The sequence below is a fragment of the Nothobranchius furzeri genome, chromosome 5 (genome assembly GCF_043380555.1).
Source record: "Nothobranchius furzeri strain GRZ-AD chromosome 5, NfurGRZ-RIMD1, whole genome shotgun sequence".
In the NCBI taxonomy this organism is placed as follows: Eukaryota; Metazoa; Chordata; class Actinopteri; order Cyprinodontiformes; family Nothobranchiidae; genus Nothobranchius; species Nothobranchius furzeri.
The window spans coordinates 71,842,855-71,860,877 of NC_091745.1; the positions used below are offsets into that span (position 1 = coordinate 71,842,855).

Consider the following 18,023-nt stretch of genomic DNA (forward strand, 5'->3'; position numbering starts at 1 on the left):
GCTAGAAGCCATGATGAAACTTTTTTAAGTGGACCTTTTTCTGAGTTTGTGAAGGATTTTAGGCTTACCTTTGGGTGCCAGGAGTCTCCCGCGGACGTGGCACGAAGACTTCTTCACCTCTCCAGGGGAAGGAAGTCGGTAGCAGACTTCGCCATCGATTTCAGGACTATCGCGGCTTCATCCAACTGGAATGAGGAGGCATTAAAAGGGGCTTTCGCCAAGCCTTATCAGTGACAATTAAGGACCAGTTGGTGCTTTGTCCGGAACCCACCTCACTCAATGACCTGATCAACTTGGCTATTCGGATTGATAAGAGACACCGGGAGAGACATGCAGGTACGCTCCGTCACCCAGCTTATCACTCTCCACAGCCCCCCACTGCGCCACAGCCAAAAACCCAGGGCCCGGTGGAGGAACCAAAGGAGTTGGACCGGGCTCATTTGGACCCTGAGGAGAAACAGCTACGCCGCAGGTCAGGCCTCTGTTTATATTGTGGTCTTTCGGGTCATTTTGTAGCAAGGTGTCCTTCGTTAAAAGCCAGAGCCCATCATTAGATATGAGAGTTGTGATGGGCAGCATAACTAATCATAAAACCTCTCGTTGCACCATTCCCTGCACTTTAGTTTCCAGCCAACACACGCTAGACTGTCACGCCTTGGTAGATTCGGGCTGTGAGCAGACCCTTATGGATACAGAACTGGTCAAACAGCTTGAACTCCCCATCGTGCCTCTTTCCACACCACTCACTGTATCCTCGTTAGATGGTAACTCTCTCACCACCATTACTCACCACACAGCCCCTCTCATCCTTAGACTTTCTGGCAACCACACCGAAGAACTCAACTGGCAGTCTAATTGCATAGAGTCTTGGAGTCCCAGATGTTCAGAGTCGTGCCTCAGATCCACTCTCTCCGTCTTGACCATGGCCCGTTGCATTCCCTCTGTTCCCCCGACCTCTCAGGTGTACCCGAATGCTATCATGACCTTAGTAGGGTGTTCAGTAGGGACCACGCAGTCACCCTTCCGCCTCACAGACCTTTTGACTGTAGTATTGACCTGCTCCCGGGAGCCCCTCTTCCATCCAGCCGCCGTTACAGCCTCTCCAGACTGGAGAGGGAGTGTATGGAGAGTTACATAACTGAGAGTTTGGCCGCTGGAATCATTCATACCTCAGCCTCTCCCTTGGGGGCAGGGTTCTTCTTTGTCCCCAAGAAGGATGGTACACTGCAACCCTGTATCGACTACCTAGGGCTGATTCTCCTAACGGTAAAGAATAAATATGCGCTGCCTCTCCTCTACTTTCGAGCCCATACAGGATGCCACTGTCTTCACTAAGCTGGATGTCCGGAGCGCATACCACCTGGTCAGGATCAAGCAGGGGGACGAGTGGAAGACCACATTCAAGAACCCTCTTGGACACTACGAGTACCTGGTAATGCTGTTTGGTCTTACCAACACTCCTGCAGTTTTCTAGGCTCTCATTAACTCGGTGTAGGGTGATTTTATAAATTGTTTTGTTTCTGTGTACCTCAACGACATTTTAATCTTCTCTAAGGATCCAACCAAACACGAGGAGCATGTTAGGTTTTTTTTACAGCTCCTCCTGCAGAACAGACTGTTCGTAAAGGCTGAGAAGTGCGAGTTTCATGTGCCGTCTGTCAGGTTTTTGGGCTTCATCTTGGAGAGCAGGCGGTTGAGGGCAGACCTAGAGAAGACCCAGGCGATTCTGGACTGGCCAACACCAACCACCAGAAAACAACTCCAGCGCTTCCTGGGCTTCGCAAATTTTCACCGCCGCTTCCTCTGGAACTACAGCCAGGTCGCTGCCCCATTGACCAACCTAACCTGTTTCTAGACCCTTTGTTTGGACCACCCAGGCCCAGGACGCCTTTTCCCCGCTCAAGTTCACCCATGCCCCTGTGTTGATTCGACCGGACCCCTCCAGGCAGTTTACCGTGGAGGTCGATGCCTCTGACTCTGGAGTGGGAGCCGTACTTTCCCAGGTAGCCCCAAATGATGAGGAGTGGAGGCATAGTCTCGAGGGGACGGAGCTTCCAGTGGTGACCTGGACTGACCATAAAAACTTGGCTTACCTCAAGGATTCAATAAGACTCAACCCCAGACAGTATCGTTGGTCATTGTTCTTTTCCCGTTTTAACTTTATTATTTCCTACAGACCTGGAGCCAAGAACACCAAACCAGACGCTCTCTCCCGACAGTTTTCCTCTGACAAAGAACTGGAGCCTACCACCATCATTCAGCGTGGTCATTCAGCCATATTACTCCTCCTCCAATATTAAATCGTAACCTTTTATTTCAGCTTGTTTAATAAATCTGTAAAACACTTAAAAACCTGATTTCTTCTCTGACTTTGGACTTATTACCCGATCAATCGGACATGTAAAAAAACTTTAAAAGTAGACTAGATATCCATGTGTTTTGTTTTTTCTATATTCTCCAGACAGACTGAGAGGATCTTTCCCACTGCTTTATTTATCCAAGCAGAGACAGAGCTGGTTCTGATCAGGCTCTGACTCCCAAATAGGCTCTGTGATACATCAGCTAAGTATTGTCCATTATGTTGATTCTTGTTGTTCCAGTATAACATCTTGGACGAACTGAGGTCACAAGCTTCTTTGTTATTCCTCAGACATAAAAAACATCACCAGCCCATCTACCTGGACTAAGCCTTGTTGCTACAGTGAAATAGTTCCTGGATTATGGTCAGGGCCAGATTAACACTTTGTTGTACCCTGGGCAACAATATTCAAGGGCCCCATTATTACGACCCGAGGATCACCATAATGTGGTCACATACAGAATATTTTACTGTAATATGCAGTAAATATACTCAATACTTGAATGCCTGACATCACGTATCCCGCTCAGGGTAACCTTTGACCCACCTCGTGTGCACTGACCAATGAGGAGAGGGTCTTAACTTGAGGCCCTCTCTTCACTGGTCAGTCTGCATGAGACTGACTCTCAACTGACGTTCAAAGTCATTGGCAGCGAAGCGTCTCTGTGCAGCGCAAAAGCCCGGGTGGACAGTTTGTTTAATGTAGGGTGACCATATTTCCATTTCCAAACAAGAGGACAAGGGATCTTTGCCTATGACGTCACAACGCCACACAAACCACGTTGGGACCCATTTTTTGGTAAGAACTAAATTAAGATCAGATTCTGCCAATGAAAGGGCTCTAAAACAATTCATATGTAAATATTTAGCATATTTATTGCAAAATCTCATTTTTCTGCTTTAGTGCTGCAACAAGGTTTTATTAATAATAAATTATTATACCTTTTGTTTTACTACAGCATCGGTACGCTTCCTGTGCACAGATTATTAAGGATGCTTGTTTCAGCTGTGAGATTAGACGATAGGATCAATGAAAAAATAAGTTGTCACACACTCCATGGAAACTTTCAGAGAATCCACAAATAGTGGCTTTCAAATGGTTTAGTTACTTTTTGCAAGTTTAGAAAAGCAGCAGATGAGACAGCATGTCTGATAATTTAGTTTTTCATCTGATAATATTAGAACATGTCAGTAATGTCTGAGGGACTTTTATAAACACTGTATAACTAATACTCCTGGAGAGGGTATGAACAGAGGCTTCTGGGGAGCCCAGTTATGGGGGGGGGGCAATTTTTGGTTGCGCCACTTTGAGAATGGACCGTGCGCTGGAAGCGGCTGCCTGGATCGCTGCGCAACAACGCGCTGTGCCGCTCTCTGTGCTCTCTACTCAAAAGAGTCCATAAATGATGTAATATCGGTAGAAAACGTTTTTCCTGCTCCCCTGGATGTGTAGGATATACAGCTCCCCCATAATTCGATCCCTGCTCCTGGATGAAAAGCCAGACATTTTCACCAATACAAGAACCCCCAGTCCGGACGCCCCGAACAGAGAATGAAAATTGGACATGTCCGGGGAAAACCGAACGTACGGTCACCCTAGTTTAATTTTAAGCGGGAGATTACAGATAGACCTACAGTACTTTGCTTGTGTCCTTGCTGCCCTGGGCCCTTTAAAGTTTGTGGGCCCTGGGCAATTGCCCAATTGCCCATATGGTTAATCTGGCCCTGATTATGGTACCATTGCATCTCTTTGGATCCCTGCCCAACCCCTAAATATGCATTTGCTGCTCCCTTAAGTGCAGTTTTCTCTTTAGAGATTTACAAATGCAAACTCAGGAAGAGAGTGAAGTTCGAGAGCTGAAGCAGAGTTTTGATGCTTTGGCACCCAAATCAGATCCCCTCACCACCTTGGCTGCACCTAGAAATCCTGTCCATAAAAGTTATGAAAAATATTGGTGACAAAGGGCAGCTTTAGTGGAGTCCAACTCTCACTGGGAATGAGCCCAAGTAACTGCTGGCAATGCAGACCAAGCTCTGAGACCGGTCATACAGGGACTTAACAGCCCGTATCAGAGGGCCTGGTACCCCATACTTCAGGAGTTCCCCCACAGGGCTCCTTGAGGGACACACACTTTCGCAGAGTCCAGAAAACACATGTAGATTGGTTGGGTGAACTCGCACACACCCTTGAGGACCCCTTAGAGCTAGTCCAGTGTTCCACGGCCAGGATGAAAACCACAATGCTCCTCTTGAATCTGAGGTGGTAACAAAATTTAATTGCCAGTATTCTTAGTTTCTTTTTCAAACACAGGAATAGTTTATTTACCTTGCTGACAGTTTTGACCACTCCTGCTGTCTTCATCAGAGCTATCCGCTAATGGCGGCGCCGCTTCCTTCTCGGTTCATCCGCGAGCAGCAGGGCGCCCTCTGCTGCCCCCGCTCTCCTCACTGATGACACAGTTCCAATGTGTGATCCAATGTATAGACCCCCTCGTCTCTGTTCATGGTTCTGTGCCCACGTGGCAGAATGCCCAAATGGTCAGTGTCGCCCTCTGCTGCCTGTGGCTAAACGGAGAAGGAAGTAAGTGACAACGCCATTGATATGCATGCATCAGATCAATCTAGGCTGTTCTTAATTAATCCATCCATCCATTTTATGAACCCGCTTGTCCACGGAGGGTCGCCGGGGGGTGGGGGGGAGTGCCTATCTCCAGGGGTCAACGGGCAATTAGGTGGGGTACACCTTGGACAGAGAGCCAGTCCATCGCAGGGCAACACAGAGACACACAGGACAAACAATCATGCACACACACTCACACCTAAGGACAATTTAGACAGACCAATCAACCTAACAGTCATGTTTTTGGACTGTGGGAGGAAGCCGGAGTAGCCGGAGAGAACTCACGCATGCACAGGGAGAACATGCAAACTCCATGCAGAAAGATCCCAGGCCGGGAAGCAAACCCAGGACCTTCTTGCAAGGCAACAGCTCTAACCACCACGCCATGCGCAGCCTGAACCTATTTCCTAAGGTATTGTCCCAACAGCACACAAATGGATGACGAGGATTTTATTTAATCAAAACTGTCATTAGCCAATGGGATGAATGCAAGTGCTGCATGGCTTCATTCTTGTGCCACTCAAATTTTGAACATTTGGCGTGAGACAGGCTTAATAACTATGGCTAAAACGACCATTTAAACCTTGCTGCTGAAGATGATACCATTATCATTTTTATCTTCCATCCCTAAAGAGGTTCATTTATGGTCTGCCTTTTAGAAAAGGGAACATTAATTATGCAGAGTGGCTTCAGTTCCCTGATAACAGGTGGATACTTCCAACCTTCCTCTCTGCTAGAAGATGAGAATGCTCAGAGGGTCTCACCACCAACTGCTGTGCAAGGAAGTTGAGTGGGCGTTTAAAAAAATAGTTACAAATCAAAAGTTGCTGCCCAACTCCATTAATTTGTTTTGATGACATGCACATGGCTGATCACAGAACACGTCTCCATTTGTTGTAAATGGCAGTAGGATGATTAGATGCCTGATGAAATCTGTGGATGTCTGTCAAAGGGTGATGAAATCAAACTTGCTGGCTCAGAGGGGGCTGCATACAGATGCTGTCACTACAAACACAGATACATGCCTGAAGTTTTAGGGTTTGTCCCCAATAACCAACTCTGATTTGTAACTGAAATCTGGAAGATTTTGAGTTATTCTTGTAGCTTTTTTATTAAAAATATATAAATAACTTCAATTTTTCTTATTTAAATTGGCTTTAAATGTCCATGGTTTAGCAACCAGCCTTTTGGGTAAAATAAAAAACCCAATAAGAACTGATTTATTCTAATGTTTTTGCACCAAAAATTATAGGTCATATATATATAAATGCACAGGTAAGGGATGAGGTCCTGCCTCAAGTGGAGGAGTTTAAGTATCTCAGGGTCTTGTCCACAAGTGAGGAAAAGATGGATCGGGAGGTCAATAGGCAGAGTGGTGCTGCGTCTGCAGTGATGCGTTGTATCTGTCTGTCTACATTCCAACCCTCACATATGCTCACAAGCTTTGGGTAGCAGCCAAAAGAACAAGATCGCGGACATAAGCGGCGAAAATAGGTTTTTAATATTGACAATGTTATGAAATGTCTAAAAAGTACTGAGTGATAGTAATGTTGGGGGAGGCCGGATGGGGTGGGGGTGGGGGGGCCCTAGGCACATTGTGCCCAGGGGCCCCTGCAATGATAAGCCGGCCCTGGACAGAGAAGAAATGATTTTTTTACATAGCAGCTTTCAAGATAAAAATCACAAGATGCTTCACAACAACAAAATTAATTTATAAAAATTTAAATAATAAAATTGTCATGTATAAAAATGATTTAAGTTAATCGTAATCGCATATTGGGATGGTTTATGAATTTAAGAAGAAATTTCACAAATGATAATAAGGGCTAAAATGTCCAGTCCAGACAGAATTGTCCTGTCTTCTGTCTAATGAGGCAGAGGGTGTTTTTTCTTCAAAGTTCTCCAACGTTTTTTGTTTGCTTGTTAACAATATGTCCACTTTCTAGTGTGGCACACTCCTCTTGTTTGAACATGTTCTTTCTTGTGCTTACTCGAGCTATATTTATGTTTGGATGACGTCTATCCAGCTCCATCCACCTGATTGCCGGATTGTCAGCCAGGCACTTTAACCACTGGTTGGAGAGATGCTGCTTCCACTCCTCTGCCTGGGCTGATGATGCAGCAGAGCGGACTGCATCACGACAGTATGCGCCTTTTGCGCAAAACGCGACTCCTCATGGAGCGCTTTCGGCGTATCGGGAAAGGGCGGCTCGTGTGTGTGGTTGTCTGTCTGTGTGTGTGCGCGCGCGCGCGCGGCAGAAATCTCGGATATTTATTTATCCTTCTGAGACCATGTGTGAGGTCAAAAATAGTGCATCCCGTAGAAAGGCGCACAAAGAAGCAGCTTTTCAATGTTTGGTATCTTGTGCGTCCTTACAAAACGAAAGTTCATGAACAAATAAAGAAAATAAATGTTTATAACATTCTTTATTTGAATAATGCATCTTAAAAAGATTAGTAATTTTGAGGGACATTGCTGTTTTTTTCCAACAGCAAAATAGTTTAGGCAAGCACAAAAATAATAGAAGAAATACTCACTAGAAGAATAGTCGAAACGTCTTTAAAAACGTAAATTATTTAATCAACATTTCATTGTATTTCTAGTCAAAAACAAAACTGTTGCAGTAAGAACACGGATTTGAAACGTATTCAACTTCAGAATCTATTAAAATAGCCTAATTTTCATCGTTTCCATCAGCAATTTGCGGTTGTTAAGGCATGCTCTTGTCGGCACAACGCCGCTTTCACCCCAACGTTTGAGTTACGTAGGTGACGTAATTTCCAATAAATATTGGAATTACGGACATTATTATGTTTATGTTCACGTGCATGCGTGGGGTGGGCGTGGCCTCCGAGAAGGGTCTGGCTGTGGAGCTCCTCAGTAACCGGAAACACGTGACCTGCGTCATTACGTTGAAGCGCAGTTTTCTTTTATGACGTCATCAAAGACAAAAGTGACGCCTTGTTCTGACAACATTCGACCAGAACCCAGATCATCTCAGATCTTCACAGATCATCTCCACAGATCATCACAGATCATCAAAGCATTCCCTTATTCAACAGAATCAGACATGTCTGACCAGAGTAACAGCACCACAGAGGACACTCCCATGGATTATTCTGCTCAAATGGAAAACCAGCAACTCAGTGAAAACCTACATGAGGCCAATGAAAAAGCGTTGGAATTAGTCAACCCACTCCTTCAAGATTTACAGGAAAGTAAAATGCCACTTGTTGGGAAAGCTGAACTGAAGTCATCAGAGATAGAAGTTAAAAAACAAGAAGAGCAGATAGGAAATTTACCAGAAAAGAATGATTTAAACATTGAGAAAATCCAGGAGCTCACAGATAAGCTGACTTTATCAAATTCACAGATCGAAAGCAAGGATCAGCTGATTGAACGTTTAGAGGCCAGTATTGAGTCTAAACGGGAGGTCATAAAACAACTTGAATCTGAACTTGAATCAAAGGTGCAAAGTCACAAAGACGTTGAAACCCTAACTGATGAAACCTTTGAAGAAAAATGTGACCAGAAACAAGAAATACTGAAGGAAATGATCAGTTCTCTGGAAGATGAGTTTAAAATGTGTGTTCAGACTCACGAGTTCATGGAGGCTCTGCTCTGCGAAAGTGAACGACATCTAAAACATGTTACGTCTCGAATGGAAGATCCCAGTTTTTGTAAGTCTGAAACAGTAACCCCAAATGTTCTGGACATTCAAGAGCTTACAGAACAACTCAGTTTATTAAAGGACAATTTTAAAAACTATGATCAGCTCATTGAGAATTTACAGAAAAGTAAAAACTCAGTCTCTCGGATAATTCAGAAGCTCGCAACTGAGCTGACTTTTATAGATTTAAAAGATGAAATATTAGATATACCAGGTGGAAATTCACGAAATAATTATTTAGATGTCAAGAAGAAATCAGAGTTAACTACGTCACTGGCTTTATTAAAGTTACAGCTGGAAAACAAATATCAGCTGCTCGAACATTTAAAGGTAAGTCTTCATTCAAAGTATGAGGAAATTGAAAAAGTCAGAGTTAAACTGACTTCAATACTGTGTAAAGTTACTGGAAGTGTACAGGACAGTCCACCGCCACAAACATCTAGTTTTCTGAGAAGAGCAACCAAATACGTCTGTGCTGGTCTTGCCGTCTCTGCATTAGTAGGTGTGGGTTTTTTCATACTGTCCAAAAGAAAATAGTTAAACTGCTGTCACCCCTGATCGAAGTCTTGCTCAATCCAAACGTCCTGTCTCAAAGATTAGTGAGAGACCAACACAGCATCGTTTATGCACAACGTGCTATCATACACTTTCCCCCTATAGGTACATATTTCTGCTTTTTGGCTTAAACCAGGGGTGAGGAACCCTGGTCCATCGAGGGCCGCATCAAGCCCATTTTTGTTTTAACCCTCAACACACCTGATTTGAATCAGCACGTGATTAACGGGCTTCTGCAGAGGTTGATGAGCTGCTGAACAGGTGAATCCACATGCAGGACAGCAGTCCTCGGGGACCAGGGTTACCCACGCCTGACTTCAACCTTTGTCGGAGGTATTTAGGTTTAATGTTATTTGGCTTTCCGCAACATGATGGGAGCTAAGCTGTAGGTTTTAGGGTTCATACTGTTTGAAATGCTTCTTTACTTGTATCTAATATTGGTTCACACTGCGCTGTCACGGTGAAGGGTTTGGAGGAGATTAGAACTCAAAATGCAGGAACCCCAGATGACACAAGGCAGTAGTTGATATAAAGAAATAATCCGTTTATTTGTAGGATGAAACAAAATATAAATCCAAATGGCAGCGAGCCAATAAATCCAAAAATCCCGAGATCCAGGACACAGAAAAAACTCCAATGGAGCACAAAAACTTGAGACTTTGAACCAAAATAATAATAATAATAATAACCAGAGCAAAAACAAGAGGCCTTCGCAGCGCTTTCGCTGCTCAGGCCTAAGAAGAAGAAGAAGAAGAAGAAGACAAAGAAGAAGAAGACAAAGAAGAAGAAGAAGAAGACAAGGAAGAAGAGATAAAGAAGAAGAAGACAAAGAAGAAGAGATAAAGAAGAAGAAGAAGGAAAATGAGAAGGGAAGAAGAAGGAAAAGGAAGAAGAAGACAGAAAAGAAGGGAAGAAGATTTCAATAGAAGAGATATAGAAGATGAAAAAAGAAGGAAAACAAGGAAGATGAAAAAGGAAGAAGACAAGGAAGAAGAAAAAAGAAGGACAACAAAGAAGAAGAAGAAAAAGAAAAAGGAACAAGATAAAGAAGAAGACGAAGATGACGAAGAAGAAGAAGAAGACGAAGAAGGAAAATGAGAAGGCAAGAAGAAGGAAAAGAAAGTGAAGAAGGGAAGAAGAAGAAGGAGAAGAAAGTGAAGAAGGGAAGAAGAAGAAGGAGAAGAAAATGAAGAAGGGAAGACGAAAAGGGAAAAGGAAGAGCAAAAGAAGGAAAATTAAGAAGAAAGAAAAGAATGGAAGAAGAATTCAATAGAAGAGATAAAGAAGATGAAAAAAAGAAGGAAAACAAAGAAGAAGAAAAAAGGAAGAAGAAAAGGAAAAAGAAAAGAAGAAGGAAAATAAGGGAGTGAAGAAGTTTCTTAATGATTACTAAATATAATAACACTAATGAAACATCCACTTATAGGAAATGTCAGCTAAACGTATAGCTCCCATTTATCTAAAAAGTTAATGACTTCATTTTGATTTGTTTACATCAAATATTTAGGGAAAATAGTCTAAATGTTAACACTCAAAATTAAGCTGAAGGTGATTTATGTTTCAGCACACACTTGTAATGTTGGTTATTAGTGGAAATACTGTGTTAATTCGTTTTTTTATGTTTCTAAATCAGTGTATAAGAACACGGTTTCTTGCTAAGTCATTTTAACAAAAGACCTGTATGATAAGAAGTTGTAAAGTGAACTGGATAAAAAAAACTTGTGCTTTTTGTCTTTTTTCTGGTGCATCTGTTGCTCTTCTTTGCTATTAATCTGGGAATAGAGACAGTGAACAAAATAGTTTGAATGAGAAGAATACATCTTTGTTGAAACTTTTTCCCATGTTTAAATGGAATGTGTTCCATTATGACGGTTCAGTTCTTTTAAAAATGATGATTGAGTTGTAATTGTTCTGTCTACACCACTCTGGCATGAATCTCATTAACAATCACAGGTGCCACTAAGTAAAGTCTTCAGATGAAATGTGAGCCAAAAGGCTCCAAGTGTGAGAGAATAGAGATGACACCCCCCTCTCTTTCTTTAATTTATTTGACTTCATTCCATTTCACTGCTAACCTTTTAGAAGTTCATTATAGCTCGACTTCTCCCTGTGGACTGTTAATGAGTAAACAATGTAGTAACAACATTTCGCCACAAGGGGGCACAACGAACACAGTGTGTACTGCTGATCCAACGGTTCAACGGTTAATTCAGTGCTGCTTGACTGTTGGAGAAGACGCTGCTCATTGCGCTCTCGTCTGTGTTAACAGCCAAAGATGGAATAAAACCCGCAACAAAACACACTGACTAATCATTCATGTGTGCAACAAATCTGGTGGCCCGTACGGGGATGCAGCTGTGCTTCAGGGAAGACAAAGTGAGACTTTAATACATCAGCCATGGAGTTGGAGCAACTGCAGGATAAGTTAAGTGAGACCCTTGTGCAGTTGAAAATGGACCAGCTCCAGGAGGTGTGTTTGTATGCGAAAGTCCCAACTGAAAATCAGACCAAAAAACACACGCTGATCCGTTTAATAAGTGAAGTTGCTGATATTGCTATTGAAACGGAAGAAGAGGATGTGGCTTGTGAATTCCTCAACAGACTGATAGCAAAAGCAAAAGCAATGCAAAAAAATGAGTCGATGGTGGTTGATGAGACGGCTGAAAGAGATGTTGCTGCCCTTGAAAGCCTGCAAAAACAATATGCAGCATTACAGCTAAGTTTTCAAGCCTCCACTAAGAAATTAGAAGAAGAAATGGCAAGGTTGGAAAAGAAGGTGAAAATTCAGGGACCATATCAGCTTCCAGCACAATTTGCAAATCCCTTTGCAGCTAACACCCCTGAAGTCACTATAAGAAGAGAGTTCAAAATTAATGGCCAAATTGGAGAAAGGGGCCAGAGAGATAAACTTTCCTATTCAAATCTGATGCACCAGATTGATATGGGACTTAAAAGAAACCACAGTGAAGAGGAGATCATTGAAGCCGTGGTTAGATCCATCAGTCCAGGCTTACCTCTTCGTGATATGCTAGAAATTAAAGCAGATCTCTCCATTGCTCACTTGCGCACTATTCTAAGAGGCCATTACAAAGAAGATAGCTCCACTGATCTGTACCATCGCCTAATAAACATTACACAAGATAGTAGTGAGTCTCCACAAAACTTCCTGTTCCGGGCAATAGAGTTAAAAGAAAGACTTCTTGCTGCATCCAGAGAGCCTGGCTCAGAAGAGGACTATGGCCCAGAACTGATTCAGAGGAAGTTTCTGAGAGCAGTGGGAACAGGGCTCATAAGTGATAATGTGAAACACCAGCTCAAGAACTTTCTTGATGATCCCACAGTAACGGATAATGTGCTAATAGCCAAGACAAATGAGGCTGCTAGCATGGAATGGGAAAGGCAACAGAAGTTCAGGAGGAGCAGCAAAGACCTGAAAGTCAGGGAAGTACGAGCAGAAACACAACCAGTCCCAAAGACAACAGTTGGAGCTATTTGGGAACAAGAACAGCCTTCTTCCACTGGGATGAAAACTAAAGCAATGAAAACACAGTCATCTGCCTCTCACACAGAAACTGAGCTTCTGCAGGTTATCAGAGAACTTAAGGGTGAGATACAAGACATCAGAAAACTTGTTAATGATACATGTGTGTCAAGACCAAGCAGGAAGCGTGGCTGTAAAAATTGTCAAGACAACAACAGGGGAGAGATGTGTGATCATTGTTTCAAATGTGGACAAAGTGGACACCTATCACGGGGATGCAGACTAGTTAAAAAAACATCAGAGAAGACGGATGAGGTGGGGATGTCAGTGAGCAGTGTGACATCAATGCCAATACCAAGAGTTGACAAGACTAAACATGAGATAACTGGAAATAGCTACAAGTTAAGAACAGACAGCACACAGTATATGGAGAAAAGGATAATGGGGGAAGTTGGACCAGCCACATACCAGGTAAATGAAATGGTTGGTGTCAATCTTCTTTCCTCAACAGGAAGAAACCAGCTCCTAAATCTGATTGGAAAGAAGTGTACCATTACCTGCCTGCTGGATGGGGTGGAGACCAAGGCTCTGTGGGATACTGGGTCACAAGTATGTCTTATGAGTGAAAAATGGAGAAAAAAAAATATTCCCCATGTTGCTATCAAAAGCCTCGCTGAAATTATTGGGCCTAGAATATTAGATGGGAGGGCAGTGAACAAGACACCAATTCCTTTTAATGGGTGGGTTGAGGTCAAGTTCAAATTGCCATCTGCCAGTCACACACATCTTGAGCTCTTGGTGCCAGTTCTGATTGCTGAAGAGGATGGGGTGGGTGAAGAACCGATCATTGGGTTTAATGTAATAGAACACCTGTTAAACATTGGTGTAGACCCGCCACCCCTTATCACAGAGGCTGTCAGTGCAGCATTCTCCATTGAATGTAAAAAAGCAGAAGTACTTCTGAAAGTAATGGGAAATGCCAATGCTTTACAGAACACAGGCACGGTGAAAGCAAGTAGGGAGAACATCATTCCAGCTGGCCAGACAAAGATGGTAAAATGTGGTGCACGAGCAGGCCCACTCGCAGATCAGCAGGGAGTCCTGTTTGAACCCCTGTTACCATCACAACTCCCAGAGGGGTTAAGAGTCAAAGAAGGAATAGTGTGTCTTCAGCAGGGTCCCTGGTCCCGTCTCAAAATCCCAGTCAACAATGATACTGCCCATGACATTGTTTTACCCTCTAAAAGCATAATAGGGCAAGTCCAATTAGTTAAGACCATGTATGCCGCACAGACAGAGTCAGCCCAAATACCACAAAAAGACATGCCCACTCCCAGTTGTGAACCTGGGAATCCAACAGAATCAGAAAGGACAGGAAAAGGAGAGGAGACCCAAGAGGGAGTTGAAAATGATGGTAGCTGGGATCCACCCGTTCCCATTAGTCACCTGTCCCCAGCACAACAACAACTGGTGAAACGACTGCTAAGAGAGGAGTGTGCAGCGTTCTCCCGGGATGATTATGATGTTGGAACGATCCCATCACTGGAGCTCAAAATCAGACTACAGGATCCAACACCTGTCACAAGGACATATGTATCGGTCCCCAGACCTCTCCACAATGAGGTGAAAGAATATCTGGAAGACTTGTTAAACAGAGGTTGGATAACAAAGTCCAAATCCAACTATTCAAGCCCTATAGTCTGTGTACGTAAAAGGGACGGTAGCCTCAGACTGTGCTGTGATTACAGAGAGTTAAATAAGAAGTCTCTTCCCGACCGTCATCCTATTCCCCGCATTCAAGACATACTGAACAGCCTGATGGGAAGTTCCTGGTTTTCTGTTCTGGACCAGGGAAAAGCCTATCACCAAGGGTTTCTGGAAGAATCAAGCCGTCCACTCACTGCATTTATTACGCCCTGGGGTCTCTATGAATGGGTCAGAATACCTTTTGGATTATCATCAGCACCAGCAGAGTTCCAGAAAGCCATGGAAGAGTGTCTGGCAGGACTGCGGGATGAGGTATGCTTGCCTTACCTGGATGACAATTTAGTGCACTCCAAAACATTTGAAGACCACTTAAAGCATCTGAGAAAGGTATTGCAGTGTTACCAGAAAACAGGAGTCAAGCTGACCCCAGGAAAATGTGACATTTTTAAGAATCAAGTAAGATTCCTTGGAAAACTGGTAACAAAAGATGGTTACACGATGGATCCTGCAGACACTTATCCGGTGCAGGCTTTGAGACAGAGAAATCCCTCCACGGTGGGAGAGCTAAGAAAATTAATGGGATTTGTTTCCTACTATCGCAGTTACATACCAAACTTCTCCCGCATTGCTAAGCCCCTTTACGACCTTCTCTCGGGAGGCCCTGAGGAAAGAGAGAAATACAAAAAGAAAAAAACAGGAGGATTGAAACAAAATAAGAAGAGTGGAGGACAGTTATCCTCATCTCAACCAATCAATTGGTCAGCAAAACATCAGGAGGTGCTCTGCCAGTTATTGGATTTTCTGTTAAAACCACCGATATTAGGATATCCAGACTTCGAACAGCCCTTTATCCTACACTGTGATGCTTCACAGGAGGGACTTGGTGCTGTACTTTACCAGAGGCAGCAGGACACATTGGCTGTGATAGCATATGGATCCAGGACACTGACTGCCCCAGAGAAAAACTACCACCTTCATTCGGGGAAACTGGAATTCCTGGCCTTGAAATGGGCCATATGTGAGAGGTTTAGGGATTACCTCTATTATGCCCCACCATTTACAGTTTACACAGACAACAACCCTCTTACATATGTGCTTTCCACTGCTAAACTGAATGCTACCACTCATCGATGGGTCGCTGAACTAGCTGATTTCCAGTTCTCTATAAAGTACCGACCCGGCAAAGTAAATGGAGATGCAGATGGTCTTTCTCGAATGTCGCTCAGTATGGAGGAGTACATGCAGACCTGCACACAGACGTTGCAACCCGAGGTGATGAACAGTGTTATCCAGGCAGTTGCTGCTCAGTGTCAGGATTCTGCGCCCTGGCTTTGCCCAGCAGTGATTAACCAACTGATTACAGAAGAAGATAAGGCAGTGGTGACATCAGTAAGTCAGATCAGTAAAGAAGCGTTGAGACAGGCACAACAAGATGATCCGGTGATTGGTGATGTATTGCAATTGGTAACTACAAAGGAAATGCCAAAAAGTTGGAGACACAAGGGTAGTGGGGGGATAACCGCTCTGATGAGACAAAAACACAGACTGTATGTGGATAAGGATGGACTACTTCATCGCAAGACAGCCAACTGTTCACAGCTTCTCCTCCCAAAGAAATATCATCCACTTATTTTTAAGGAACTCCATGAGGAGATGGGTCATCTTGGAGTCGAGAGAGTGTTAAACCTGATCAGGAACCGTTTCTATTGGCCTCATATGCAGGGTGATGTTGAACACTATGTCAACCGTGTCTGCAGTTGTTTGAAAAGGAAGCGGCCTAACAAACCACCTCGAGCTCCCCTCACCAACATCATCACTACATACCCTTTCGAGTTAGTCTCCATTGACTTCTTACATTTAGAGAAATGCAGTGGAGGGTATGAGTACATCCTGGTGGTGATGGACCATTTCACCAGGTTCGCCCAGGCTTACCCCTGCAGAAACAAAGCTGCCAAAACAGCAGCAGAAAAGATATTTGGGGATTTTGTGTTGAGGTTTGGTTTCCCCACAAGGCTTCATCATGATCAGGGGAGGGAGTTTGAAAATAAGCTATTTTCAACACTAGAGAAGTACAGCGGGGTCAGGGGGTCACGGACAACACCGTACCACCCTCAGGGAAATGGCCAGGTGGAGAGGTTCAATAGGACACTGCTGGCTATGCTGAGAAATCTGCCAGAGATTGAAAAAGCAGATTGGAAATCTTCTCTAGCAAAAGTGGTCCACGCATACAACTGCACCCGTAGTGAAGCCACTGGGTATGCTCCCTATTTCCTCTTGTTTGGTCGCCAACCCAGACTCCCTATTGACCTCATGTTCGGCCTCAGCGCGGGGGACCAGAGCTCATCCCACCAAGATTATGCAGGAAAATGGAGAGTCAGAATGAGTGAAGCTTATCAACTGGCATCCAGCACAGCCAGTAAGCAGGCAATGAGAGGGAAAGCTCTTTATGACCGAAAGATACATGGAGCAGAGCTGTATCCAGGATGCAGAGTACTGGTACGCAATCTGAATGAAAAAGGAGGACCAGGGAAGTTGAGAGCATTCTGGGAAGAGCAGGTGTATGTTGTCAAAGAGAGGAAACATGACAGCCCAGTATATGAAATCCAACCAGAAAGCGGGAAGGGGCGAGTTAGGGTTATCCACAGAAACCTACTGCTGCCGTGTGATTTCCTTTCAGCTGGAGACTTAGAAATTCCCACTCAACCAAAGAAAAAAAAGAAAAAAAGAAGAGACAACGAAACGCCTGGAGACAGTTCTGAGGATGAGGGAGATTGGGAAGCGATCATCAGCCCATGTCAGCAGAATCATGACATGGAGTCCAATCATCATACTGAGAGTCCGCTTAGAGCAGAGGCACCAGAGTTCTGCCCAAATGTTGGGGACATGCAAAGAAACTGGACTGAGGATGATGTTGGGACAGGATCACAACCAACGCTGGGAGGAGACGAACATGCATTACTGGATGGCAATGTCCAGTCAGGGACCGTGGAAAGCGAGGAGCTACCTTGCATTTCAAGCTCAAATGATGATGAAGATGCTGACACATCACTTTACAGGAGGTATCCTTTCAGAATAAGAAAACCTACATTAAGGTTTACTTACCATAAGTTAGGGCAGCCTGTTATGTCAAGTGAATGAGTTAAGAGAGCTTATAGAGAACATGTTTGATCAGCAAACTCAGTTCTCATGCAGTTTTGCTATTTTCCTGTCATGGGTTCAAATATTTTGCTACAGTTTTGTTTAGGATTCTGGTCAACAGGTTAGAGAATAGTGGTACTTGTGAGGTCAGTTTAAACATTTTCTTTAAGGTTGAGTATACTTCTATGTGAGTACCTTACTCTCAGAAGAGATTGCAGATATTGACGCTACAGGCGAATCAAGTGGTGGATAGTCATCGTGCACAATGACATCAACTGCGGAAATATGACATTAACGGGAGATATGTGTCATATTTTAAGACTGGATACAGCATGGCATCTCTTTCTACAAATGAACTCTGACTCCTGATTAGATGTACTCTGCATATATGTAAAGCATTTGAAGGATATGTGAACTGATTATTACACTGTGTTAGTGTTCGGTACTTGAATGTCGGGACGACATTACATTTTTGAGGGGAGAGTGTGAGAG

General features: G+C 43.7%; 1 protein-coding gene across 1 annotated transcript; it reads left to right on the forward strand.

Moving 5' to 3' along the window:
• Positions 1 to 7,912: 7,912 nt before the first annotated feature.
• LOC139070195 (tropomyosin-like) lies at positions 7,913 to 10,019 on the forward strand. Its single transcript, XM_070551938.1, has 4 exons — positions 7,913 to 8,674; positions 9,181 to 9,283; positions 9,445 to 9,466; positions 9,938 to 10,019. The coding sequence occupies exons 1-4, from the start codon at positions 7,913 to 7,915 to the stop codon at positions 10,017 to 10,019; spliced, it is 969 nt and encodes a 322-aa protein (XP_070408039.1).
• The last annotated feature ends 8,004 nt before the right edge of the window (positions 10,020 to 18,023 follow it).

Excerpts from the sequence above, each read along its gene's own strand:
- LOC139070195 (XM_070551938.1), top strand. The coding sequence starts at position 7,913 with ATGACGTCATCAAAGACAAAAGTGACGCCTTGTTCTGACAACATTCGA. Across the intron at positions 9,284-9,444 it reads CAGCATCGTTTATGCACAAC|AGGTTGATGAGCTGCTGAAC; the intron begins GTGCTATCATAC and ends GGGCTTCTGCAG. Across the intron at positions 9,467-9,937 it reads GTTGATGAGCTGCTGAACAG|GCCTAAGAAGAAGAAGAAGA; the intron begins GTGAATCCACAT and ends TTCGCTGCTCAG.